Raw genomic sequence first — 27,485 nt, 5'->3', positions numbered from 1 at the left:
TTAACACACATCTGATATGATCTGAGAGATTCTAATTTAGACATTTCACTGCCATCCACCTTTGTTCTCAAGTCGCACAAACAGTGTAATGAGCACTTTGAAATGAAATTTCCGGCTAACTTGTTTTTTTAATTAGTAAATCAGCTTTACTAGTGTAAAAAATATATTAAATTTTTTGATCTACTAAATCCGTAAAGCGTGGAATATTTTGTATTTCAAAAAGTATTTAAATACTGCATTTTGTATTTTGTATTTTGACAAAAAGTATTCAAAGTATTTTGAAAATACAAATGTATTTTGGGCTCTGAGGTGTAGTTGTATTTTGTATTTTGACCATCCCTGATAGTTGAGCAATATGGGGTTGGGGATGATTTTTCTCATATTGATTATCTTCGACAAGTAGCCTACCGTATCCGATTCCGATAATTTTTATAATTAGATTATTCCTTCGTAATGATTTTTATCATTCTTCATTAATTAAAATGAGGTTGTTCGATTTGTAATGTATTCATTATTACTTCCCGTGTTGTTATTTTTGGGTTTGTAAAAGTATACTGACTGTGCTTTTTTACGGGTTACATGAGTGATGCTAAACGCTGTTGACTAAATAAATACTTACCGTAAAAACTCAAATAGTAGCCCTTGCTCAAATAGTAGCCGTGTTCAAATAGTAGCCCTGCCTTTTTTCATAATTTTAAAAATAGTGACCTTGCCCAAATAGTAGCCTTGCTCAAATAGTAGCCCCATTCAAATTATCCCCGTGCGTCAACTTCCAATGTTAATACATCCACATATGTATCTCCTAGCCAGCTTATTTAAGCAATTCAATTACAATTAAATTTAATCTCAGCTGCACAAAATCGAAGTGACAAGAAATTTAGCATATCGAGGAAATTTCTTATGAGCAGGCCGAAACAATAGGATTGAAATTGATTACGATTCTAAGAGAGAAATTGGTGCTTTTATTAAAATTTACTCTGAACTTGATTCTGGAAACAGAAATATTAGCTGTGCTCAAATAGTAGCCCTGCCGTTTTTCATAATTTTAAAAATAGTGACCTTGCCCAAATAGTAGCCTTGCTCAAATAGTAGCCGGGTCCCAGCCTCCCATTTTGTAAATAGTAGCCCCCGGCTACTATTTGAGTTTTTACGGTATATTAAGCTAAATATGTTGTATTATGTATCATTATTATGTTCAAAAAAATCTGGTACTCGAAAAAAACTACGGGCGGGTGATTGTTACGGCGGGAGATTTTCATGGGCGGAAGAACGCGGGCGGGAGTCTGTGGGCGGAAGATCGCGGGCGGGAGATCGTGGGCGGGTTGCTTCCGTATACCGATTTTTATTTACACAATTGACAAAAGAGAATTGGGAAAATTGAGAAAAGTCCATACTTTTAATTAAAAAATGACATAAATTAAACCACAACGTCAATCAAAATCTAGCTAACAAAGAAATGATGGCAGCATCCTCTATTCGCACATTACCAACATTGTGATTGAATGACCTGTCATTGTTATTTCTGTCCAGGCATTGGAACATGAATAGTAAGCATTGGAATAAGCTTACTGGAGGAAAAAGGTCTTCTTTTTCTATGGAAGTAAATGTCTGCGATTTCATATCACGCATATGCACAAGTCGGACAGGGCGGTTGCCTCGCACAGTTCATCATTGGCCCTTCACTCACTAAAAATTTAGTTATGTAGGATCGAATTGGAGAGAGGTTTGTGTAATGTCTCTCAATACATGCGTATGTACGTACGGATATTTAAATAACCATTGGAACAATATATGTATTTATGTACATAAAATAAAATCCTGCAGTACAATTTTTTACTCCTCAGTCGAGAAGAATAAGGTCCATTTGCTTAGACGCCCTGGTTCAGTTGTAAGTGATCCAGCAAAAGTGTCATTTTAGTTAGAATTTCATAAACTCCTGACGCCCCTGCGTTTCCAGGTTCTGAAATTAAGAAGTAGCATGGCCTCAAGGCAAGCAAGCGATTGGAAATGTCCCATCTGCTCGAAAACGTTCAAAGCCAAGCGAAACTTAAGATATCACATTTTAACTCACAACCCCGAAGCAAAGGTGAAATGTCAGGTAACCATTTAAATTTATGGTTTAGCACTATGTGCCGGGGAGGTTAAATACGTGCCAAAATTTATTTTAAGGTTCAAACTCCTCCCATTGGGCCGGAGAACATAAAAATGTGGTTCCCTTTGATTTTCGAAAAGGGGTGCGGTCAGGAAGGGGGTTTTTGTGGAATTTCAAAAAAGTCTCAAATTGCCCCTGAAACCACACCCACTTTGTCCTGAATTTGATGCAAATGAGGTATCATACATGCCCCTAGCTCTTACCATTGTCTCGCAAGAAAATAAAAGGTAACAGAAGATCGTTGTTTTTGTCAAAAATCGCCAAATTTCAAGGGTTCTCAAATCTTTTAAACGAAAAATGCACAGGAAATTATTTCCGAATTTTGAAGTACTCCAATAGGACTAATGACGTATCTGAGGTGATGCTTTTGTGCAAGTTGAGGTCAAAGTTGACGAAAAAACGTCGTGAAAAATGTGGAGATATGGAGGGACCCTAAATCCTTAACGATAGGTATCATAAAAATTTTCCGATTTTTATTTAGAAAGTATCCACTTTAAAAATTCGTAAGTATATTGAGCGTACTCACGTCAACTTCGCATATCTCGCAAATTGGGTAACAACATAACTTGCGAAGTTTTGCGAAATTTGCGTGATTCGGAAAAATTTTGGTGGAAAACCATGTGATTTTTTTTTGAAAATTTACAGTGTAAATTTTACACATCAAATGAGCATTTTTATATTGTTTTTATTTCGCAAACCATCCCCACCAACACTTTTAGTTGAAATCATTACTAACGGGGTATGTACATTGTACATACTTAGGTATATGACTCTACTTAGATATACTGGTAATGCAGTCAAGGAAAGAGGGTAAGATTTAGCCGAAGAAGAGCTAAATTTAGCTCCGGCTTTATTTAGCCGATCTGGAGCTAGATTTAGCTCTCGGAGCTAAATCTACCTCCTCAAGTTCAATTTTACTCTGAAAAAGAGCTAAATTTAGCTGATCATCGGCTAAATTTAGCTTGGTTAGACTTTGAAAATACCGACCGCATTTATTATGCAACGACGGTTGCTTTTGTCAATTTAGGTAAATTAAGCAGGTTTCACTTAACAAACGAGCAATGGCCCAGCTTTGTGTGATCTGGCTCACCGTGGTTACAAAAATTTAAAAGTGAAGGTTATTTTAAATTCATAGTTATAGATTGACTAATTCAAATTTGGCGGAAGATTTGGAGCAAAACTTACCCTTCGGAGCTAAATTTTGCTCCGGATCGGCTAAATAAAGCCGGAGCTAAATTTAGCTCTTCTTCGGCTAAATCTTACCCTCTTTCCTTGACTGTAATGACGAGCATTATTGTTTAGTAATGTTAACAGCGCATATTTGAATTACTTCTGAAACTTACATAAGCTTGATTTAGGTACCAATACGCGAAAGGTAAATTTTAAGTTTGTAAGTTACGCTACTTAAATTCGCGGCAAATATTGACATTGAGCTTCCAAAAATTTCACGAACGTCATATCAATCCTTCAAATAATTAAGTACTTGATATTTACATATTTAAGCATTATTGTGACGCGACGAAAATATGACGAGAAAGTGGACTGGCCGATTTGACAACATAATATTTGAATGGCATGCTGCCTGTTGTTATTTCTGTCCGTAAATAAGTATGTGTTCCTTGTGAAAAGGTTTGTTGTTAGAAAAGGGTACACATGCGTTCTCCTGAAAACCAGTCCCGCATGAATTTCTCCTGGCACAGTTCATCATTTTGACCCTTCTAAAAATATATTTATTGTGAAAATAGAGAGAGACTTGTGCTAAGCAAACTTATGTATGAATAAGTCACCACAGAGAAAATAAAATCTAACATTGCCGTCTATTTTCTTCCCAGTTTTAAAATTCTGCGAAGAGAATAAGGTTCGTTTTTCGGTGATAGGGGAATTTCTACATATTTCTTAATAATCTCTAATAATTTCTTAATTTCTTAACTATACTACATACTTAATCCAGGAAAAGTAGAGTTTTGCAAACTACTTACGCCTGGACGGATCTGCCTAACAGATTCGGAAATCCAGAATTAAAATGGGTTCAACGACAACAAAGGTTTGGAAATGTTCCACCTCCTCAAAAACGTTCACAACTAAGCGATGCTTAACTTACCACATTTCAACGCACTACCCCGGGGCGAAGGTTAAATGCCAGGTAATCATTCAAATTTGTAACGCAGAGACTATTACAATTTCGACTATCCAATTACTTGCATTTCCTTTAGTTCAATTCATTTCATTTTTTTTACATTTAATTGTTTTCGTGATGCTTAGATTTGCGGGAAAATTTTAAAAAATTCAAAAACATTTTCCTCCCACATGGCATTGATCCACACAAATCGGAAACGACCAAGTTGCAACGTTTGTCACCGGGTGTGTTCTACACCTTCGCACTTACGGAGACACATTGACACCGTCCACACCACTTTGAAGCGACCTCGTTTTCCATGCGAATTTCCCGGCTGTGGAAAAACTTACTTGAACCTGAGAAGTGTATCACTGCACATAAAAACCGAACATTCCGCAAATCCAGTCCGATTCCCGTGCACACTTTGCTGGAAAGAATTCAAAACCAGGCCAAATCTTGAGAAATACATTTCTACGCACACAACGGAGAAGGCCTACATTTGCTCCACGTGTAGGAGGAGCTTCTCCCAGAGGACAGCCATGCAACGTCACGAGGTACAAATAAATGTACACTCTTAGAAACCCGGTAACTAAGTTTTTACCAGGCGGAGTATCTATGTGACTCTATAATAAAGTGGTTTAATTAGAAATTTTTACGATTCTGAAATATGTAATTTTACAGGTTACACATTTGGCAAAATCCAACCCAAGGAATTTCAAGTGTGAACTTTGTCCTCGGACTACCCACGGAAAAACTGACTTACGAAGACATGTCCAAAATGTGCATGAACACCGGAAAAATCATCCGTGCACATTTTGTGACAAAATATTCTCGACAGCATCCATTCTGAGACGTCACGTTGAGGCGTGTCATCCCACAAATACAGAGAAGATTCACTCCTGCGACAAATGCGAATTCATGACCAGCTCGAAGATAAGGTTATCCAATCACGTGAGGCGTCATAATCTTGCGAATCGGCGAGAGTGCTACTTCTGCAAGAAACAATTTCTTTACTTTTCGAGATTGGTGAGACACTTTAGACGCGGGTTAAATTTAATGCACCACCGAATAAGCTGAAATGTACCATAAATTTTGGCTGAATTCTCCACCGGATGAATTTTTTCCAATTTTGGCCTTTTTAACCATATATTACGATGGTGGTTACCACAAAATTAGATGACCTGCCACTAACGTATTTCATGGGTACAGGATTATAACACAATAACCATTTTTGGCGTATTATCGGTCACAAATCCATCCCCCAATCGTTTCCCTTGGAGCTCTCCAGGCACTGGCAGAAAACCATTCCCAGATCCCAAGTACCCTTGATCAACCATTCGTAGTCCACTCAATGTTTAATTATGAAGATAAAAGTTTTGGAATACTGGTATCAACTCTAAGACTTTTGACAATTACTCAGATGACTCCGCTGATTCACACCGACGCAACTTACAAGTTAAATTGGGAGGGGTTTCCTGTGCTAGTAGTAGGGGTATCTGACAAAAACCGAACTTTTCACCCAACCGCTATTGCTGTTACTGTTGGAGAGACATCTAGCGATTTTAAATTTCTATTCGAAGGCCTTAAAAAGGGGACTAAAGGAGACTTGGACCCGAAAGTGCTAGTTGCAGATTCAGCTCAGGCTATCACTATTGGGTTTGAAGATGTCTTCGGAACAGACTACAAAAGGGTGCACTGCTGGTTCCATGTTACTTCAAACATCGATAAAAAACAATCGTTGGTTAAGGATCGAGCAATTTGGCAACAATTAAGGCAGGACATAAAAAAGCTTCAATTAGCTCGGTCCCCCGAGGAGTTTGAGGTTGCAAAAAGTTTGTGGATAAAAAAGTACTCTGCAGACGCAACTCAAGATTTTGTGAATTACTTCAGAGATGAATGGCTAAACAGCAGAACAAACTGGTATGAAGGATACGCCCCTGGCTACCCGTCCACAAATAATGGACTCGAATCAACCAATGCTTGGATTAAGCAGCAAGGCACCTTCAGGGCAAGGTTGCCAGTGGGGGAGTTCATTTCCTTCATGTTAAGCCAAACCAAAGATTGGTCGGAGCAGAGGGACCCAATACATGAGAACCATAAAACTTTTGCAAAAGTTCCCATTATTTCACTCAGGCTGGAGACCGATGCTTTCAATTGGAACAAATCAAAACCAAGCACGTTACTGGCAGGTCATCTAATTTTGTGGTAACCACCATCGTAATATATGGTTAAAAAGGCCAAAATTGGAAAAAATTCATCCGATGGCGAATTCAGCCAAAATTTATGGTAAATTTCAGCTTATTCGGTGGTGCATTAAATTTAACCCTTTAGACGCCATACGCTACAGCAGTGAAAATGGAGATTTACTTTGCATGACTTTGTTATTAGACAAGAATTGTACATAGTTTGTATATATTTCTTGTCTTATTTCACCGAGATAAAGTTTGAAAAACGAGAAATATTTATAAAACGCGGAGAATATTAAATAGTTGTCGGATATCTGTTCACAACTTGTGAATAATTTTATTCTTGGCGTGTATTTGCTATCCGTTTTCAGGGAAACCCCGCAACAAGTGTACATTTAATTATCGACGAAATTATGTTTCTGAAACTTTGAATAAATATAAATGGTTAATTTATGCAATTTCTAAACCTTCATTTTCAACCTGCAACTTCACATAGAAATGTCATACACATACATATTTTAAATGAGGAAACAAGGGAGGAAAGTGAGACAAATTTCTAGAAAATTAAATTCTGATAAAGATAAATCGTCTGGGTTTGATAAAGAAGACCCAGTAAGAAAAAAAAGTAGACTAATCTCGAGCACTTTTACAAATTATTAAGGGGACATCCATAAATTATGTGACACCAAAATTGTGCTTGGCTTTCTAGGCCCCCTCCCCCTTTAACACATGTTACATAAATAGGCACAATATCATTGGAGCCTTGAATCCCTCCTCTTGCATGACATAATTTATGGACGGCCCCTCACATCAACTGGGTTATTCCTACCGCTAATGTGTGTCACAATACCCTGTCACTGTAGCGGTAGCTTCTGTTCTCGTTTATGTAGTGATTCATGGTTTGTTTGGTAAACAAAACCGGGCGATAAGTGAACACAATTTTTAATCATTTATTCAATTATCAATTGAGTCATGGATTTCAATGGATCACGACAATTGACACCTTCCCCACGGCATCAAGGACAACGATCCGTTGCAGACGAAGATCTCGACCGAGCAGGCGTCAACAATGACCTCAAAAATCTTTCTTCAATTGACAAACGACAAGTTGTAATTTTCCTCATATCAAAAAAAGTGTAAATTATTTTTGTAATTTCTTTTCTAAAATATAATGTTTACTGTTTCTTTAGATTTCTCATTCAGATGATACGCCAAACTCGTCTCAAGAAGATCCTTCCTGTTCTTTTTCATTTACCGTGATGTCAACCAGAACCTGTGACCGTGACGATGCCACATCCGAACAAAACACGGACACACAAAGCGATGAAGAAATCCAGATTGTGTACGAAACAATCGACCGTTCCGGCGACGAATCTACTCCTCTCAACTCAACGGAAAATGGAGACGTCGCCCCAGAATCCGAAGATGAACAAGGACAAGAAATATCCATCATAAAACCTCAAAGACGTCCAACTGCTTTTGGACGATTCCCGAAACTTCCAAGAAGACCACATCGGGTTCTCCGGATTAATGCTCCTGTGCCTCCTCCTCGTCCACGTGGTCGTCCGAACAAGGATTCCTTACGAAAGTACCAAAACGACCCTGCCCATGTTGCCTATCGAGCTGCCCTTGAGAAATATGAAGCTGAGCGAACCAATATAATCCACCGGAGATCAAGCGCCAAGGTGTGGCACGAAGCCAATCTTCCACATCGAGACCAGCCATCCAGAAGAGCGAAGACATCTTCCAATCTGGGTGAAAAACTGCAATCCGTGAGTAGCGCTGAAAATATTTCGGAATTGAAGAAACGAAGTATTTCAAAAGCAAAATCTACTTCGGGAAACCGTCGCGAGGGGTTAACTTCCAAGCGACGACCGGCGAAATCTTTATCCAGGAGAGCGAAATCTATTGCGAAAAATACCGAAAAATTGAGACACTCACGATACCGTGGTACTCAAAGAAGATCAGTCACGCCGGAAAATTGGTCACTTGCAAGCTCATCACCTCATTACACAACTTCACCTATTTCGACACGACCATCTTCCTCTGCAGCTTCGTCAAGGGTCCGTTTGTTACCTCCGAGAGATGAACCATTCCAGGGGGACGAGATGACAAACCGGAAAGTCGCCAAGTGGAACTTTGAAAAATGTGAAGGTAAGTAATGACTGCATAATTGCTATTTATTTAGCAGGGATGCAAAATACAAATAAGTACACTCCAGAGTAGTCCAGAGTCCAAAATATAATTATATTTTGAAAATAAGTATTTTTTCTGAAAATACGACATACTTTTCACGCAACTGCGATGCATGCAAATAGGTATTTTGAATTTTCAAAATACAATTGCATTTAAACTATGGGCATTTTGGAAATCTGTTATTTACATTTGTGCTCATATATTTTTATTGTAGCCAAAGACGGAAAACTTGGCATAAGGGTCCCTCAGCATGAGACTGAGAAAATCAGATCGTGGAATCAAACCAAAAACCTCTCGCCTTCACAACAGGATTCGATTGCTATGTTTAATGCGGAATTTGAAACACAACTTCGGGAAGCTATGCATGCACTAATTGAATCTGCATTCATGAAGGAACAATTCGAAACGGAGAATGTCACTTTGCAAGTACGAGAAGGCGACAACGTAGCTGAATTACAAGTCCCTCTATTTGTGAAATCGAAACGTCTGAAATGCATAGACCCAGAACGTGTAATTAACACTATTTGGTCAGGATTGCGAGGTACGAAAATGTCACACCAGATTTATATTCATCTTATTTTCAAACTAAATGTGATGTCTGAAATAAGGGGACGTTCATAAATTATGTAATGCAAAAATTGCGATTTTCTCGACCCTCTGTAACTTGTGTCGCATTATATCATTGTAGCCTTAGACCCCCGCCCAACTTGCATTGCATAATTTATGAACGTCCCCTTAAGTGCAAATCTTAGAGATGCATAATTTAAAAATCTTGTCACTTACGCTATACGCAGATTCGATATTGAACGTGGACTTTCTCCCGGTTCCGGACCCGCCAGCCATTATCAACTCGCAGGCCAACGATGGATAAATCAAAAACGAACAATAATCCATTAGTGAATTAATTATGTAAGTAATATACTTTTGACTTAGGTATGTATTTATTACAATGCTATTGAATTCTTAAAACTATGCATGGAATCTGTAATATGTAGATATTTTAGATTTTCTGCAAAATAAATTAATTTGTTGCAAGAAAAATTTCTTTGTTATGCATTTCCTTCCTTTAAGTATTGTACAATAATAAGGTTAAGTTTACTTAAGTGGCGTCTACATAATAATTAGGCAAGGGGCTGTGCACAAAGCCTGTAATCGGGTTGAGGTGTCGTAGGGGACCGGGGTTAAGGCATCCTATCCTTCGCATGTTTAAGATTACATGGGGCATATAAATACGTACGCCATGCCATGGGAGGGTCAAAATTCTCCGAAAATCTGTCACCTGCTTTATGCATGGCCCTAAAGCACTACATACATACGTACATGTTTGCATATATCTCGTTTTCATAATCACTTCCTCTCAGACGATAATGACTGCAAATTAAGCAAGAACATAAGAACAATTCGTCATTAACAAGTGCAACATCCTTTCATTCGTTCGTACAGTTTTCTGTGTGCACTTAAAATTATTGGAAAGTAAGGCACTAATCAAAAATATTGATACGTCTGAAACATGAACAGCAAGCAGTGTCGACATTTTTACAATAATTTGCATTTCTTAATTTCGGTCATACAAGTCAAATTATTTGTTGTGAGCTGTCTCGTCGTCATAATCGTGGGGGGAGATGAACGTAAGTCTTACCAATTTGAATGTCTAGCTTGCAAAATTTATAGTAAATTGGTTGTTTTAATTAATATGAAATTAATCAGGAAATGAGGACAAGATGAAAATTACGCAATGTTATTGCACTGGCTTTGTCAGTGACAAATGCATTCCAATTGATAAGTCTGGAATTGACGAAACAACGGTTTCGGGTGGCTCAGGTGTAGAAATTGGCAAATTTGCTTGCATTAACTTACATAATGAGAAATCCAGTAAGTACTAAATCCAGTAAGTACTAAAATAATGCCAGGCGGCATTGATTAGTAGTGCCGTACAGTAATAGCTCGGTACTAAAGTTTTACCATTTCGGTAGCAAATTTTTGCACTGGATTAATTTTTGATACCATACGGTTGCAGCTATTTATTTATGTATCTGTCCGAGAAACAATGCCTGGGTGGCTATTTCGGATTTCTAACAACGCACATATTTACTAATATTGATACAGCTCATATTCCTTGTTTTTAGTATTACATCCACTCGATCCTCTTTCCTCTAATGAGATCAAAAATAGCAAAAGGATCATCTTAGAATCAGAAAAGGGTCTCCAAGGTGGTCTAATATTCAACACGATTACTTTAATCGAACCGCCAAAGGGGGATATTATCAAGTACTTTTTAAGCGATACTACACCTCCAAGAAATTCATTTGTTCGGAAGTCCCTCTCCATCTTATGGCACGCCAAAACGGGAGACGTTTATGAAGCGAGGGTTAACTTGGATAAGGGTGAGCAGTGGAATCTGTGCGCTTTCATTGAAGTACATAATGAGGGTAGTTATTATTTCTTCGTAAATTTTTTAATATCGTAAAATAGCTTACGGAAAAAAGAAGGGGCCAGGCTTCGTAAAAATCGTATGCTTATTAACGCGATTGTTTTTGACAAAATCTTACGAGGGCTATTAAACCTCGTAACCGTCGCAGCTTATTTTACGTTACGAAAAATATTCAAGATGCGAAGACATAATGAATACTTAATTAATATTTTGTCAGTACAAACACGTAATTGTTAAATAAATCTCAGACATTCTCGAGAGTTTGGTGCGCATGCCAGAAAAGTTTCAAATCCCACTAATATCACCGGATGATGACGACCTCGTGCACAATGCATTAATCAAAGATCGAACTGTTCAGGAGAGATGTAAAGACTTAGGAATACTTGATATGAGTCTTATTCGCACGGCGACTTGGCCAATCGGATATATTGAGGACAGACCAGAATATAAAAAACTGAAACGGCCGTATCACGTGTTTATGTACGTGCAAAATTTTAACGGTGACAACGCACATGGTGAGCTGTTAAAATCACGATTTGAGATTAAATTATCGGACACAATTTAATCTTTAAGAATCTAAATATGCCTTAACCTTAGCCCATCCTCTCCCGTTCATCGTCATTGTTGACATAGTTGGTCCTAAGATTATTGCCATCGAAAATGTTCCAATCCATGACGAAGACTACAAAATGGGAGAAAATCAAGGAGGGAACTCAGTGCCAAAAATGCCATCCAACTTCGACTCGAGCCTGAGGGCTCCAAATTTTCTGCGACGTACGGACAAGCCAATCCTTACTTATATGCCGGACGGACCGAGCTACACACTCAGAAGAAATTTGGTGGAATGGCAAAATTTCAAAATTCGTATTGGGTGCGCCACAAGTAAACATATCGGATCTGCAAAATTCGTAAAAAAACTAAAAGCAATTTTTCCCCAGATTCACAGCTCGAGAAGGTGTGGTCTTGCATAATGTCATGTACAACAAACGTCCCCTACTCTACCGGGCATCTGTTTCGGAAATGGGCGTTATCTATGGTGACCCGCGTCCCCCATACCATCGAAAATATGGGCTTGACGTGGGCGACGCTGGGATCGGATGGAGGGCCAATGAATTAAAGAATCCGGACGATTGCCTTGGTGAAACTAAATTTATTAACGTCACAGTGAACAACAACGCTGGTGATCCGGTCGAGATAAAAAACGCGATTTGTGTCACAGAAGAGGATGCAGGTATTTATTTGAGCAGGAAAATTAGCTAAATTATTTCCTTAGTGGAATGTTTAACAATGGTTACTTTACCCGACCATTGAATTTTAGGTATTCTATGGAAGCATGTTGATTCTTGGACAGGCAAAACCGCTTCTGTGCGATCACACCGGCTCGTAATTGCGTTTACCGCCACGACAGGAAATTACGACCTGACATATAGTTGGATGTTCTACCAAGATGCAAGTATTCAGTTCAATGTAAAATTGATGGGCATCGTTAGCACTAATATGATGGCTGTAAATGGGTCACGATCGAAATTCGGAGGTGTCATGTTGCCCCAAGTAAGGAAGCAAATAAATGCATATGTGCATTTATGTATATGTTGCGAATTATTTTTAGGTAATGGCACAACACCACCAACACATCGTGGCGCTCAGGCTGGACACAGAAATTGATGGAAGCTGTAACACCGTTGAAACGGTGGATGTCGTGCCGCTAGATGGTTCCACCAGTTCAAAGGCAAATCCGTACGGTCAAGGTTTTACGGTTAGGAAAAATAGGCTAGAAACTCAAGGAAAAGGTGGAGTAAATACGAGCTCGGAAACGGGTAGGGTGTGGATGGTGATAAATGAGGGCAGTGTCCATCCACATTCTGGTGGTCCGGTGGGATACAAGTTGATCCCGTCTAACAGTCCCAAGGTAAGTATTTAAATTCAGTTAGGGCTTAAGTTTGGCACTAGTTCTAAAATATGTATCTGCACGATCCGAAGCTCATGCAGAAGGATGACAGCCCAATTCTGCGACCAATATTTTCGCATGCTCGAAACAACCTATGGGTTACCCGCTACAAGGATGGGCAAATTTTTGCGGGTGGATTTTACAAAAGCGAGCTAGGTCTACCAGACTGGATGGAGGCAGAGTCGAATTCAACAATTGTTAACACCGATATCGTCCTCTGGCACGTGTTCAACGCGGTCCACGTTGCTAGAGCAGGTAATGCATAAGTTAGATTTTCCACTTGTCACAAAATTGACTGATTTTGGTTTCGATTTTATTCCCTATAGAAGACTTTCCCTTAATGTCCGCCGAGTAAGTATAGCCAATGCAAAATGCAAAATACATTGCAGATTTATAAAATTCAATTATTTAGACCACGTGATGTATGGCTAAAACCATTCAACTTCTTTGTTGAGAATCCATCGTTAGACATTCCGTCAACATCGACTTGGAAAAAAAGAGAACTCTAGGTATTAAAGACAGATATGTAGAGAATTATTTAGATACAGAAATTAAATTGTTGATAAAAATCAATAAACCGTAGTAACGTTAGAAGTTACCCTATCACCCTCACCCTGTCATAGTAATTTAGACAGAACTTTGCACCGAAGGTGCGGAAGAAGCCGACAAAATAGATCAGAACTCTTACATATTCTTGCACCTATGATGCAATAGACGCGCGAGGGCTTTGTACCATTAGTGCCGCATTAGCGACCATGCGGACCCCATAAATTTGAAAACTTGTCAAAATTGTAGGATCATTTCTCCCGGATATTCTGCACTATTGGTGCGTTTTGCATCCGATCCCCCAGTTATTTCGCATCATTTTGTGTTACCGATTGTTAGATATCAACTGTGCTATTTATTTACTAAAAAATTCGATTCGGTGTGTTTAATACCAATGGTGCGTCTAACTTATTGAATAATGGTCAAGGGGATTTTTAATTAGCATCAATTGATGCAAAAAACTCGTGAACAGACGGACGGACGGACAGACGGACAAGAGGAATTCAATAGCTCTCATGCTACGCAGGGTGAGCTAATAAACGAGTGAAAGATGACCAGATCCGGAAAACCTGGAACAATGTCTTTGTTTATTTGTTAAATTGATGTAGCATGCATCGTACTGCAAGTATGTCTTCAATTACAATCAGTATATGCTGGATACTTCCATGAGGAAATGCACGTCTACATTCCATTAAATCGTGATTTGATTATTTTTCCAACTTTTATTGCAGCTGGTACGTTTGTATGTTTCCTTGATGATGCCTATATGTATATTTATATTAATATTTATATTTATATTAATCTGTTGTTGGGTTACTTATAATAATTATGTAATATTTCGCTTTACTCCTAACAATCGAATTTTAAAAATGTTATATTTAAATTAGTTTACCCACATTTTCCACATCATGCGGTCTTAATGCCCATCTAAAATGTTAGTAACAAATTGATCGTTAACCCAACCGTGTTTGACATGAATGTTAGTGGAGAACTCCTCTTCAGAAAGTATAAATTTCCAATGTGTGCCTTTAATGGGGCAAAGCTTTGAACTATTCTCATTTTCTTCATCATCCTACATTTCTTCCACTCTGTTAGCAGATATGTGGACCCTTCAAAAAGCAATTGCCCTTCAGAATTTATACAAAATGCCATAATGCTCAAGGCAAAAGTTCCAAGTGGAAAGATGAATGACGACGGCTGTGAAACCGTCAATACACCATTTTTCGATAATTTGAACGTCGAAAAGCTCATCCAGGACACAATAAATAGTAAAACAGAATTTGACAAAGGTATCATATACGCCCCGTAACAGGAATGGTAGAGCTTGTCAACGATTTGAAGGTGACGGTAGGATGACGAATAAGTCCGACACGCCTTGAAGTTTGATGATGGCAGAATTTGACATATCTTCCTGAAAAAAAATGTAAAATACATGGATAGTCAAATTGAGATTAATTAGGTAACAATTTATTTAAAACATTACCCCAAGTTCTTCAAACGCACTCCCAGATAATGCGTGTAACAAGAATATGTGAAGAAAATGAACAGCACGAGATTCCATGAGTTCATAGGTATTAGAAATTCATACAACATATGCAACACAAAAATTCTGCCAGTTTGCCAAGCCGGGTCCAAGAGCCCCCAGATGTACTCCACCCCGTTGCTTCTTCCAACAAAGAGCAAGACATTGCACAGGGATTGTCCATACGCGGCTGGGATTAGCCAGGGAATCATTTTGGAGAAAGTGTCGTGCAGCTTTTCTCCACCCTGGGCAGGATTCATCACTAAAAAATTAAGAAATGCTAAGTACTCGTCATGTTTGCACCAAATTGTGACCAGGAAAATGGCACCAATTCCAAAACCGACGGATTGATAGGTAACAAAACCTGCAGGGCAGGGAAATAATTAGACATGCGTGTTCCTAAATATTTCAAAATGGTCTTCCGGAAGTCACAGCACATTTCTGGCATAAAAGCCACCATTCGGGCGTCGAAAATTGCTTCCGGAAGGCCATCGATTAGCCTTATGATTACCACACACCTAAGTCAAGGATCGGAACGTGTTCAAACCCTCCTAGATAGAACAAAGCCCAAATCATGCGATACGTTGAGAAAGATCCTCCAAACAGTTGAAAGAGCAAGTTTATCCAGCACAGAAACATCCGAATGGGTGCACCCCCATTAAGGGAAGGATAGCGAATACATGTCTTGTAAATTAGCGAGTTTCCAACCTAAAAGATATTTTTATTAAAAATTAGTAGATAATACCTTCAAATTTATCTATTACTTACCTTGACCCTTTGAAATGGGAGTGTTTTGCATATCATTGAAAACTTAACGCTCCGCTGAACAAGTTTGATACTTTTTTGTGGCACAATATTCATTTTTACTGTATCTTTCTCACGTAGGGTATAGTTTCTCCGCTGAAATTACACCTCAAAGTGATTTGTCAAAGTTCTGCAGAGTGGTGAAAATGCATGACGAGAGTGTGAAAGGTCAGTAACAAATAGAACCACAAATATACGCAATTAAAATTGAACACAATGGAGACTCACCTTCTGACAATATGATTGATTTCAATAACTGAAACATTGCACAAATCGTATTGAGAAATGATCAATTAGGTTACATATACATATGTAAACTGATCGATCGTTTATCTTGCACACTCTTAGAAATCCAGAGTTAAAATAATCCATTCCAAGCCGTATTTACATAGCGATGTAGCAAAGTGACATTCATACGTAAGTAATACCATCTAATAAGAGGTTAGTATTAAAGTTTGGCATCGGATTTAGGGACCATTAGAAAAGGCTACATTTACCATTTAAATGGATTAAATTTACCATTGGATACTTTTGCCATCAACTATGCCTAGATTTCCATTTAAATAACCAATGTTGGCCATTTAAATGGTTCGCCATATAATCAATGTATAATTTTTATATCCAAATTTATTTCGATAATTTTACATTGTTACATGATTAACAAAGCCTTTGCAGCTTTTCTAGGCCGGTCAGGGCCAAGCCCCTGCCTATTGGAACATTCTTTGCAGCGAGTTACATCAAAAAATCGAGCCAAAAATTAGGAATCACATGCGAGTCATATTTCCATTGAATGGCCCCTTCGAATAAAAAAAAATATTGGGGGCAAAGATGCCTTGATTTTCTCGCCGTCACTCGTGGACAATACACTGTTAGAAATCTGGTATTGCTAGCCTGCGTGACGCAGGTATTGATTTCTCAGTATTAAAGTTGCTACCCCTTGTATTAAAATTATTATGATCCGTAAAAACTTGATACCGAAATGGTAAAATGTTAATACCTAGTTATTATTGCAAGGCATTATGTACTTATCAAATCAATACCACTTTGGTAGTCATATATGAATACCGCCAGGTATTATTTTAATGCTGGATTTCTAAGAGTGTAGAGAAGAGAAAATTTACTAAAAACTTGAACTTGGTCCAGAGTATTTTGTTTCAAAAGGGCATTATGTGATTCCTAATTTTCGGCTCAATTTTTTATATGACTAGTTGCAAAATCCCGGTTCCATTGTCACTATCATATAGCAACGTTTTTCTCACTCTGGCAATTAAGATTGTTAGACATTTTATAAAAAATGCAAAAAAGTATGAAAGCATGCATGTATAACTGATTGTCATGCTTCTATAATGGTTTCTACTATAAATTTGAATATCTAATTAAGTGGCCATATGGAAATTTAGATGGGTCCGAAAATATTTGTTAATGGCCAAAAGTAGCTTCAGGAATTTTATCCATTTAAATGGGAAACAATCCTTTTTAGATGGCCTCAAAATATAGTCCCTTAAAGTTGTCCATATCCATAGCAAACTTTTGTATACTTGATACCAAAGTGCAGCACTTTGAATATTGAGGAATCAATACCTGCATGATTAGATACATTTACTAGATTTTTAACAGTGTATTCAGGCACGCTAAATGAGAATTATTACAAGATTAAACCGCTTTTATTGTCAGCACTGAACGCTGATTGCAAAATTCGAGACCTCCCGAAATAATTCCAATTTATTTGGGGAGCTAACATATTTGGTTTCGTAATTATAGGGTCTTCGTGCATGCTATATCGGTGGCTCCAATGCAAGATATACATCTTTGCACTTGCATCATATCGCTGAAAGCGCATTTCTTTATTTGTTCTCAATTAATTCGTCTTTTAATTGAGTAATGTGAATCGTGCCTGTTGTGCATAAGGGTTGCACCAGAAATGTCATAAATAAGTGGTACTGTCTAGATTCTTAAATTACAGAGGTATGTATGTATTAGCTCTCGTCTATAAGGTACATATGTATGCATACATATCTACTTATTCATCTAAATACATAATCTGCATGATTCGCTATAGAATATAGCTACTATCTACTTATAATCTTGTCAAGTTTAGGTACTCCCAAACCTCTTTAGTTTGTTCAATCGCAATTTATAAGCGATCAAGATAGTACTTAAAAAATCCGAGAAGCAAAACATCATTTATGCAGTAATGTATTGCAACCAAACTCTTAATGCTTAATAGGTACACGCGTAAGATACTCATAAGTCAATATTTTGTGTGTACTTATATGTACAAATGTATCTACTAAATACATATGTAATTCGGGAGACAAATCACCATTCGATTAACATCAAGTTATTTTTACACGAGTTTTTGACTTATTTCCTGTTAGTGACAATACGTCGCCTTAACTATTATTATGAAATAAATTACTGTAGTAACTAAATAATATTTAGTTAAAGTTTGCATATGTGGTTGTTCAGCCTAAATAACCGGTTACTAAGGACTGAATTTGTTTGTGTATGGAACTAGTTCCAAGCTTTGCATTGTGCAAAATGAATTTACATAAGTGCATAAAAATCTACATGTCCTAATGGCGAGGCAAAGTTTTTTTTTCTTGTATCCACTCCACATGCAAGGGAAAGGATGCAATTTGTCTGTTCTTGTCACAATGTAGTCGAACTTGTTTCAAAGCACGCTCTGCATTCGTGCAAAGATTTTACATAAAGCCTTACATGTGCCTTTAAGACAATATACTAATCCGAAGTACCTATGCAATTCTATCAGTAAAAAATGCATTCCAATAAAAATGGTCATAATATTGTTTTACGACGCAAATGGGGGCAACTACTTTAGTGCATACGTGAGAAGTGAGTTAGCAAGCAACAGAGCATCAGTATATTTTTATCGGGTGTACTTGTGTATTAACAATGGAGGCTCCCATCGTATGCCCACAGATTTGGACCAAACTAGTGTCAATCGATCACAAATATAATATACCGTTACAACGAATGTAACCAAGGGGTGAAAGAACTGTTTCATACGTTAAAATGAATTTCTTGTTAAATTGACATATATATGCCCTATGACCTTTTGATGACCTCTGAGGTCAAAATGAAGGTCACCATTGAATTCGACGTTGAAAAATAGTTAAAAATGACGTGTCACATGCCAAAACGACAAGTGACACTTTTTCGTCACTGTGACGGCGTCATCGTCACAGGTGACGATGTCACAGTGTCCATCTTCGAACTCGTCCTATCCATTGGCGTTAGGAGTTTATGTTCAAAATTTCAAGTGTTTATGTCTTTTCGTTCAAAAGTTATCGGAGCTACGGACAGACGGACAGACAGACAGACGGACAGACGGACATAACGATCTTATAAAGGGCTTTCACCCCTTAATTAGTATGAAATTTGTAAATGGAACTATCTGCCAATACGCAGGTTTGGCGGAGATATTTGCATTCGAGGCAGGAAAAATGCGCAGGAAATTTGGAAAATGTAAAATATGCCAGCCTTTTGGTGCGTTTTCTCCTCTTTTTATGCAAATATCTCCGCAAAACCTGCACATTGGCAGATAGTTCCATTAGCAAATTTCATACTAATTATATTCGTGATCGATTGACACGAGTTTGGTCCAAATCGGTGAGCATACGTTGAGAGATCTCCATTGTAAGTCACAAAGCATACATATATTTAAAATTGAGAAATGCACGAATGCTATATTTGGTACAACTTTTAAACAACCATTAAATTATTTAACTAAATAGATCAATTACATGTTTACACATACAGAAAAATATATTTTCATATTTTCATTTTTCAAATACATTTTCATTTTCTGTAAATACATTTTCATATCAATTCTTTGCATAAAATAAATCTAACAAGAATACACTTAGGAGAAATATATATGCATCCAATCCATAGTTGCACCTTAGCAATTCCTGAAATTATTTTTCGTACTCATTTTAAGAATCGTCTACAATGGTTTAAAGTATACATATGTATAAAAGTTTTCAGGAACCTTCATATCGATATTTATGTACGCTTAATGTGTAGTTAAACTCACATTTACTTATGTAGTTAAAATTTCTTCATTTTTCATTGCACATACTTAGCATTTACATGGCTCAAGTCAGATTATTAAACTAAATAGACATGAATTTGCACCATAATTAATGGTCTAAATTTATATTCACCTTGAGACTTTGTGGTCTACAAGGTCTTATGGCAAACCTGTTTATCAATTTTTTAGTCCGTAGAGAATGCAACATGTTCTCCCAAATAAAAAATTACATGGATGCGAATTCTAGCAGACATGCATAAGTACCTTGGGATATTCACTCGACACACTAAATTCACAGACTTGAAAGCTGTTTGGCGGCGTCCAGACGACAAACAAGGTTCCCATTTTCAATTGAAAGTAGATATATTTTTTGATAAATATTTCTAAAAAACGATTTTTTTCCCTACAGACGAAGTTGTTGATAGTAGTAGCGTAAATTTTAGACGCAATTCACATCTAATCTTATGTGAAAATTAAAACCATGGAGGATGACTTGTTCAGTGAAATTTTACCAGAATTCAATATTCACCAAGACGAATTGTATGAAGAATGTTGCAATATTTTCATAGAAGCAGGAAGCACTACTCCATCAAAGGAATTGATTAATTGGGATGAATTAATCGAAAAAATATCAGCTACAAATTTCTTATCAGAGTTTAGTTCAAGAAACTTCGACAATCTTCCTAGTGTTCCAAATCTTACTTGTGCAGCGGCAAAAATTCAAAATTTAAATCGTGCCAATCAAACAAAATCTTCTAACTTGAGTGGATCAGAAATCAAATCGAGATCCGCATTTAATTGCAATTTACATAACAAACAAAACATATTTGAACGTCCCACTTGCTCGCAAAAGCTCAGCACGAAAACGCACCTTAAACGTCACATTTACCTGAAACATTCACCATGCGACATTTCCGTCCAGTGTCCCATCTGTCAGAGAACATTTTCCAATCAAGTTAATCTGGACAGACATCGACGTCCCGCCTCAACTGCGCAGGCACGAATTCGAAATCTGTGCCGGGGAGGAGACGCACAAGACTGCAGACTCAGATGCGATTTGTGTGGGCAACGTTTCTTCTTAAAAAGTGGGTTAAATCGACACTATAAAAAGTTTCATCGTAACGAACCATAAATTTTTGGTCTCAATTTTTATTTAATTTTGCGAGCGTCCTTTTGAAATTGTTAAAATATGAATGTACAACAATAATCTTGTATAGTTTAATTATGTTACAGGGTAACAGGCCTAAATTTCTAGTATAGACAGAGCAATTGCCAAATCTTAAACAATGAAAAAACAATGTAATTATGGCTACACCTTTCAAGTAGATTCTACCCCTTCGATTACAGTATTTAAGTAAATGCAGCCTCAATTCTATATTAACCAAGTTCTGTCATTATATTAAAAAAATTATTTTCAAAAGTTTACAATTATGAAAAGGTACTTATGACGTACGTAATTATGAGGTGCGTAAGATAAATAAGTACGTATGCCTGCTATGTATCAGCTTATGAATGATCGTAATGAAGCATTTCTAATTTTAATCAAACTGTAAGTTTTAAGTGTAGAACATGGGTAATCATTTAAAACGTTTATTTATGAGCGTATACATATAATATTAAGTATTCTTCCTCTATTTTAAGTTATCAGTTATCATCAATACTTACAACCTTGATTTGAGAAAATAACAGCTTTCAACATTAAAAATATATGTATGTACTTCAAATCTTTAAAGTTATTCTGGGCATGTAAATTAATAAATTTGTCGTATCCATTTAGGTACATGTGACTGTACAGATATGCTGATGCATTCTCCATAAAATTATCAAAATCTTATCCTACATATAGGTTATAATTAGGGTTGCCCCGGGTACCGGGTAGTTACCCGGTACCCGGCATACCCGGCCTGTTTTGGGATACCCGGTACCCGGCCGGGTATCATTAAGTACCCGGTCTACCCGGCCGGGTAATTTAAATATTTAATTTTCTTACTTAAAATGCATAATCTTACAAAAAATATAATCCGATGGATTTAATTTTTGCAGTTGGTATAAAATAATATATTTGGATAGAATGGGTACAAGCTTGGCCAACACTTCTCATACAAATTTTTTAATTCTTTTGAGCGCACCCACATCAACGAATTACTAATCAGTGAATTCGCATATCTTGCACATTAAGCATAACTTGTAAAGTTGTTAGAAATTTGCAAGATTTCTCAAAGCTTTTGCTAAAAAGCCATTGTTTTTCTTTCGTAAGATTATTTCGCAGACTCATCCTCACGATTGAGAGAAATGGCTAACATTCATGACCAGAAGATCAAAATAGGCTTAGTTGATTTGCGAGGCTTTCGAAGTGCTATCTTCTTGTTAATCGATTCACAGGATATCACCTCGAAATTCGCGCAAAATTTGTTTTGTGAGATGATTCGAATCCACCTCAAGAAATAAATTTTTTAAGCCTCACAAGTTTACTAAATGATTGCGATGATAAGGCATTGTCGTGAGTACGCTCTTTGTGTGTCCCACATTATTCTTTCATTTATGTAATATCCACTTTCTAGCCCGAATCGTTAGTCTGAGAAGTTGAAATTTTTACAATATGCATCGATATATGTAGGAAACAAGTTCAAAGATACGCTACATAAATCGGTGGACTGTGGGGGTCGTATTGGGGGATTGGGGGAGCAAAGTGCAACCATGCTGAGTGTAACCATAGAGAAGACCACCCATACCAAGTTTTACAAAATATTACTTTCACCTGAAATTTGGTATGGAGGTTAAAAATGAAGTCTCCACATTAGAAATTTAACTTACAATTTTTAAAACTAATAAAAGTGTTGCAAATTCTGGAAAAAGTAGAAAAATTCCAGTTATTTTTAATATAGAAATATTACCCGGTACCCGGCCGGGTAGCCGGGTACCCGGCAATAATTTTAGGCCGAGTACCGGGTAGCCGGGTAGTACCACTACCCGGGGCAACCCTAGTTATAATAGGTTTATTATTGAATGATAGGAGAGTAGTTGTCCCAAAGTAATTACGACGCTTCCCATTTTCAATCATGAATCCAATCATACTGATCCCTATCACCATTGAGCAAATGATAAATATGGGTTGAATTAGCTCCACTGAAACGGGTATCGCTTCATGAAAATGCTCTGACGCTGTCGGAACCCCCAATGAATTTTGTAATCCCTCAAAATATCTACGCTCGCCTAAATTATTCCTTTTATTACGTCTCAATAAGCTAAGCATGAGCATCTTGTCCCACGTCTGGATCAGACCGGCCTCACACATACGTCGCCATTCCGTCGCAATATACGGCGAGAGAAAATTTTTCGTACCAGCTAGAAAATTTACAATCCTGAATGGAGAGTCACCCTTGTACTTCGTAATGCGTCGATTTCCTATCATTTTAATCTGATTCATGGCAAGTTCTAATTTATCCTCGAAATACATTAAGACAATCGGTTGATTAGACTGTGTGGAATTAATTTCTAAAACGGTTTTCACTACATCAGTTCCTGACTTGTCATTTTTTGATAAAGATTTAGTTTGAAATTTCGTCAAGAATTTGGCAAATTTAGGACTTTGGATCCCATTTGCGAGTAATTCGGGGATAATCTGATCCAAAAGGAATGTTTCAACTTTACGGATTTCAGCGTTGTACACAATATCCATCGCTACTACGAGAACATCCCACTTGATAAGATCATCTATGCCCTGTGGAGTCTGGGGTGGGGTAAGCACTGCCAAGCATGAATATATCGAACCCTGGTATAAATTTCCCATAAGGAGGAGATTTCCGAAAAGCCATAAAGTTAGGAAGATACAGTATGTAACAAAAGTATAGCTACGATGACATATTTTTTATCTCGACATGATGCCGTAATATTTAAACTTTGAAACTCCGTACGAAAATGTCAAAACTATCTGCCGACAATTTCCTCGTCGCCGATTTTTAATTTCGCAGATAGGTCAAAGGTCAGGATTATTTTTCTGAAAAAATTTGAGGCGTCGAAAAAAAAACTTCGTTGATAATTTTTTTTGAAACTTGCAATATTTTTTACTGCATGCGGCATGCGTTTTGAAGAATAATGAGCTTTGTTTGGACCGTGTACGATTTTTTTGACGCCCACAGGAATTTTTCGCCCAGGACAGGTTGAAGGTCTAAAATCGCCGCCTTGGCGAAAATTCAAAAACTGAAATATACGTTTGCATATCCGGACCCTCTATATGCAAACGTATATTTCAGTTTTTTAATTTTCGCCAAGGCGGCGATTTTAGACCTCCAACCTGTCCTGGGCGAAAAATTCCTGTGGGCGCCAAAAAAATCGTACACGGTCCGACCAAAGCTCATTATTCTTCAAAACGCATGCCGCATGCAGTAAAAAATATTGCAAGTTTCAAAAAAAATTATCCACGAAGTTTTTTTTTCGACGCCTCAAATTTTTTCAGAAAAATAATCCTGACCTTTGACCTATCTGCGACATTAAAAATCGGCGACGAGGAAATTGTCGGTAGATAGTTTTGACATTTTTTTACGGAGTTTCAGAGTTGAAATATTACGGCATCATGTCGAGATAAAAAATATGTCATCGTAGCTATACTTTTGTTACATACTGTAAATACTACTTTTCCTACTCGATACGTCTTCTCCGCACTATTGCCAACTTGACCAAGAAGAATCGCAGTAACGACGATAAATTTATCTAGAGCTATAGCGAAATGGAACATCAAGCCGTTCCTGCTTGCCTGGTGCCCATCTATCAGAGTTGGGACTTTTGATCAGCTCCTCACCCTCCCCTCCCCTCACCAATTCCTCAAATTTTAAGTCCTCACCCTCCCCTCCCCTCACCAATTCCTCAAATTTTAAGTCCTCATCCTCCCCTCCCCTCACCCATTCCTCAAGTTTTAAGTCCTCATCCTCCCCTCCCCTCAGCCATTCCTCAAATTTTTAGTCCTCCTCCTCTCCTCCCCTCATTAACTCCTCAAAGTTTTAGTCCTCACCCTCCCCTCCCTTTACCAGTTCCTCAAATTTCTACTCCTCACAGGGTCGTGAGATGACAAAACCGTTGATTTTTGAAATCCCCGCTCAAATCTACGTCTAAAACGGTCGAGACGAAAAATTCAACAATTTTCGACTTTGGCGACATCTACACGGTCATGGTATCGTCGCACGTCGAAATGATGGCGATTTTTGAAATCCCCGTCTAAAAATAAGTCTAAAACGGTCAAAATAAAAAATTCGACATCTTAGACCGTTTATGTCATCACCGTAGCGCCGTGACTTTATGACCTACGACGCACACCTTCGAACTCATCCGTACTTCAAAATTAGAAACACGTCGCGAAAACCGCATAGCGAAATTTGAATCCGTTCTAAAGTTATCGTGGATAAAGGCAGACAGATAGACGGACAGTCACAGAGCGGACAGTAGTATATATCTATCTGTGTCTTACTCCCTCCTTTTACTCGAAGAGGAGTAAAGAGGACGAGGAGTAAATTACTCCTCGTCCTCTTATCCCCTCATCGACTCCTCAAATTTCTACTCCTCGTCCTCCCCTCTCCTCACTAATTCCTCAAATTTTTAGTCCTCCTCCTCCCCTCCCCTCACTAACTCCTCAAATTTTTAATCCTCGTCCTCCCCTCTCCTCACTAATTCCTCAAATTTTTAGTCCTCCCCTCCTCTCCCCTCATTTTGGAGCAAAAACACTAGCTACTCCCCCTCTTTACTCCTCCCCCTCACTCAAAAATGAGAACGAGGGGCAAAAATCCCATCACTGCCATCTATCCACGTCAGAAACCCAGCTACTGCGAGACTGCTGATCAACAGGCAAGTCCAAGTTTCCACGTCCAAGGGAGACATGAATGTTTCCACACCGCTGGAAGAGGACGGCGGGTTGGTAATAGTAATGAAGTTAATGGATCTGAAATTAACTTGATAAATTGAATCATCCAGGGGAATTTTCTTGCTGGTTAAAAATATGGCGGCGCCAAAACTCCTCTTTGAATACGAAAATAAAACATGTTCATGGTTTTCAGCTTCCGTTATTGTCAAATTGTATTTTTCTCCAATCACCTTTATAGGACAGATATATGGATGATTTAAATTTTCAAATCCGCTGTGCTTCATACCACAAGTTACGTTTTCGGTGGCCCAGATATATGCTAAATATTTATGCATATTCCTATTTTGATTGTCCCAAGCAGTTTTTATTCCTGCAATGGAGATAGTCTCCAGTTTAGCAAATATGTTTGAATTACACGTCAGACATGGAATAAAGACGGAGAATGTGAGATTCTCCTCGAAGAGCAGTAATTTCGAAGTACCTATAAACTGTGCCGCACGAGTAAGACATGCATTATCTCGTCGTAAGCCGGTGCGACCTATCAAGTATTCTTGTCGAAATTCCTTGCTAGCAATATACATCAAAGATTCACACTTCAAATATCCCGACGCCTTTTTATATGCCATTTTCGTATCTAGTGGAATAACGACGGCTCTCGAGCGTGTGGATTTATCCATATTTTGATATCCTACAGCTGATTTAGCAATTTTGAATAAAGACGCCGTGTGGCAAAGGACAACTTGTCGGATCGGGGTGTGGGGATTATTTTCTCTGATAGTTTGAAAATAGTGGTAGTCTGAGTCTACGTAGAATAACTTGTCACATTCTGGAGTGAATATGAAGGTTAAGTCAACGTCGTGCCATGCGGTTGTAAACATTGAGGAAATTGGAAATGTGTAGACTATGAAAAAAATTCTGGAGTAGGTTGACATGATAAGGTTTAGGGTGACTTCTTGAGAACGTACTAGCCTTGGTTGAGGTGAATAATCTGAATGAATGCAAACATTCGATAAGAAGTTAAAGTCTTAAATCAATAAATTGTCCCGTGTCATTCATAAATACTTGATGTATTTCACTGCTGCGTGCGTGCTAGCAAAAAATGATAACAAACGTCTTACTCTCGAAGGTTTTAATACTTCGTTTTTCAACATTGTGGTATGATTTGGGACTTTCACAAAGAGCATGTTCCTGCCTTGTTAAATACAAATTACTAAATAAGCAACCAAGTTAATATTCAGCCATAAGGGGGGTAAGGCTTTATTAAAGTAGGTACCCATATTTATATCCTCAGTAGTGTACTGAAATGGACGTACGTTTAGTTAATATTGAAATTGTTTCAAAACAGGGGTGATATACTCGTGGTTTAAAATTACAGATTCTGTATTTTTCTGGGAAGTTATATTCTCTAATTACATCTTGCTAGTTTAAACTGGCACTAATCAATGGATCGTTTTTGATCATAACTTGGGCAAGGCATGAGTAAATTTTTAATTTTCGAAACTTTTTGAAAAGTTACGACATCGCGTTTATGAGACAATGTTTCTATAGCACCAATTCTTGGATATGCGGTCAGGATGGTGTAAATATGTCGCCACAATGGAAAAGTGTTTCAGAGGAACAATTAATAAGTTTATGAAACATTTACCTCTGAAATTCAAGATTTTAAGAATTTTGCC

At 37.7% G+C, this 27,485-nt stretch overlaps 5 protein-coding genes and 2 long non-coding RNA genes across 11 annotated transcripts; 6 read left to right on the top strand and 1 right to left on the bottom strand.

The window, feature by feature from the left end:
- Positions 1-1,775: 1,775 nt before the first annotated feature.
- On the top strand, positions 1,776-2,704 carry LOC118437442. The gene is made up of 4 exons (XR_004836112.1): positions 1,776-1,888; positions 1,958-2,098; positions 2,170-2,379; positions 2,458-2,704. It is a non-coding gene; the product is annotated as an uncharacterized LOC118437442 (long non-coding RNA).
- A 125-nt stretch (positions 2,705-2,829) lies between these two features.
- On the top strand, positions 2,830-6,920 carry LOC110855505 (PR domain zinc finger protein 5). Of its 5 annotated transcripts, XM_035856541.1 has the most exons (5): positions 2,830-4,010; positions 4,104-4,295; positions 4,415-4,822; positions 4,950-5,314; positions 6,616-6,920. In XM_035856541.1, exons 2-5 carry the CDS (start codon positions 4,176-4,178, stop codon positions 6,671-6,673), a joined length of 951 nt encoding a protein of 316 aa, XP_035712434.1. In that variant the 5' UTR covers positions 2,830-4,010; positions 4,104-4,175; the 3' UTR covers positions 6,674-6,920. The 5 variants fall into 5 exon arrangements, with proteins under 5 accessions (XP_035712434.1, XP_035712433.1, XP_035712437.1 ...); XM_035856540.1 differs by having other exon boundaries at positions 2,830-4,295; XM_035856544.1 differs by having other exon boundaries at positions 2,831-4,295; positions 4,950-5,294.
- A 141-nt stretch (positions 6,921-7,061) lies between these two features.
- On the top strand, positions 7,062-9,691 carry LOC110855504. Its single transcript, XM_035856220.1, has 4 exons — positions 7,062-7,564; positions 7,645-8,608; positions 8,865-9,191; positions 9,445-9,691. Exons 1-4 carry the CDS (start codon positions 7,427-7,429, stop codon positions 9,519-9,521), a joined length of 1,506 nt encoding a protein of 501 aa, XP_035712113.1. The 5' UTR covers positions 7,062-7,426; the 3' UTR covers positions 9,522-9,691.
- A 680-nt stretch (positions 9,692-10,371) lies between these two features.
- On the top strand, positions 10,372-12,694 carry LOC118437482 (copper amine oxidase 1-like). Its single transcript, XM_035856508.1, has 7 exons — positions 10,372-10,522; positions 10,777-11,034; positions 11,330-11,596; positions 11,655-11,952; positions 12,020-12,312; positions 12,400-12,595; positions 12,691-12,694. The coding sequence occupies exons 1-7, from the start codon at positions 10,372-10,374 to the stop codon at positions 12,692-12,694; spliced, it is 1,467 nt and encodes a 488-aa protein (XP_035712401.1).
- Positions 12,544-13,384, top strand: LOC118437481 (copper amine oxidase 1-like). The gene is made up of 3 exons (XM_035856507.1): positions 12,544-12,990; positions 13,062-13,284; positions 13,356-13,384. The coding sequence occupies exons 1-3, from the start codon at positions 12,694-12,696 to the stop codon at positions 13,382-13,384; spliced, it is 549 nt and encodes a 182-aa protein (XP_035712400.1). The 5' UTR covers positions 12,544-12,693.
- A 1,020-nt stretch (positions 13,385-14,404) lies between these two features.
- LOC118437454 lies at positions 14,405-15,407 on the bottom strand. The gene is made up of 2 exons (XM_035856463.1): positions 15,059-15,407; positions 14,405-14,986 (listed from the first exon to the last, which is right to left on the bottom strand). The coding sequence occupies exons 1-2, from the start codon at positions 15,355-15,357 to the stop codon at positions 14,503-14,505; spliced, it is 783 nt and encodes a 260-aa protein (XP_035712356.1). The 5' UTR covers positions 15,358-15,407; the 3' UTR covers positions 14,405-14,502.
- Positions 15,408-19,997: 4,590 nt separating this feature from the next.
- LOC118437333 lies at positions 19,998-21,730 on the top strand. The gene is made up of 2 exons (XR_004836026.1): positions 19,998-20,295; positions 20,368-21,730. It is a non-coding gene; the product is annotated as an uncharacterized LOC118437333 (long non-coding RNA).
- Positions 21,731-27,485: the final 5,755 nt, after the last annotated feature.

This window comes from Folsomia candida, unplaced genomic scaffold (genome assembly GCF_002217175.1).
Source record: "Folsomia candida strain VU population unplaced genomic scaffold, ASM221717v1 Fcan01_Sc013, whole genome shotgun sequence".
In the NCBI taxonomy this organism is placed as follows: Eukaryota; Metazoa; Arthropoda; class Collembola; order Entomobryomorpha; family Isotomidae; genus Folsomia; species Folsomia candida.
Note: the sequence above shows the minus strand (reverse complement) of the source record. Positions and strands in the feature narration are given on the sequence as shown.

Coding starts and splice junctions, on each gene's coding strand:
- LOC110855505 (XM_035856541.1), top strand. CDS start 4,176: ATGGGTTCAACGACAACAAAGGTTTGGAAATGTTCCACCTCCTCAAAA. Junction 4,296..4,414: donor GGGCGAAGGTTAAATGCCAG/GTAATCATTCAA, acceptor CGTGATGCTTAG/ATTTGCGGGAAAATTTTAAA. Junction 4,823..4,949: donor CAGCCATGCAACGTCACGAG/GTACAAATAAAT, acceptor GTAATTTTACAG/GTTACACATTTGGCAAAATC.
- LOC110855504 (XM_035856220.1), top strand. CDS start 7,427: ATGGATTTCAATGGATCACGACAATTGACACCTTCCCCACGGCATCAA. Junction 7,565..7,644: donor CAATTGACAAACGACAAGTT/GTAATTTTCCTC, acceptor CTGTTTCTTTAG/ATTTCTCATTCAGATGATAC. Junction 8,609..8,864: donor GAACTTTGAAAAATGTGAAG/GTAAGTAATGAC, acceptor TTTTTATTGTAG/CCAAAGACGGAAAACTTGGC.
- LOC118437482 (XM_035856508.1), top strand. CDS start 10,372: ATGAAAATTACGCAATGTTATTGCACTGGCTTTGTCAGTGACAAATGC. Junction 11,035..11,329: donor GAGGGTTAACTTGGATAAGG/GTGAGCAGTGGA, acceptor AATAAATCTCAG/ACATTCTCGAGAGTTTGGTG. Junction 11,597..11,654: donor TAACGGTGACAACGCACATG/GTGAGCTGTTAA, acceptor TTAATCTTTAAG/AATCTAAATATGCCTTAACC.
- LOC118437481 (XM_035856507.1), top strand. CDS start 12,694: ATGGCACAACACCACCAACACATCGTGGCGCTCAGGCTGGACACAGAA. Junction 12,991..13,061: donor TCCCGTCTAACAGTCCCAAG/GTAAGTATTTAA, acceptor CACGATCCGAAG/CTCATGCAGAAGGATGACAG. Junction 13,285..13,355: donor GGTCCACGTTGCTAGAGCAG/GTAATGCATAAG, acceptor TATTCCCTATAG/AAGACTTTCCCTTAATGTCC.
- LOC118437454 (XM_035856463.1), bottom strand. CDS start 15,357: ATGAATCCTGCCCAGGGTGGAGAAAAGCTGCACGACACTTTCTCCAAA. Junction 14,987..15,058: donor GTGCGTTTGAAGAACTTGGG/GTAATGTTTTAA, acceptor ATTTTTTTTCAG/GAAGATATGTCAAATTCTGC.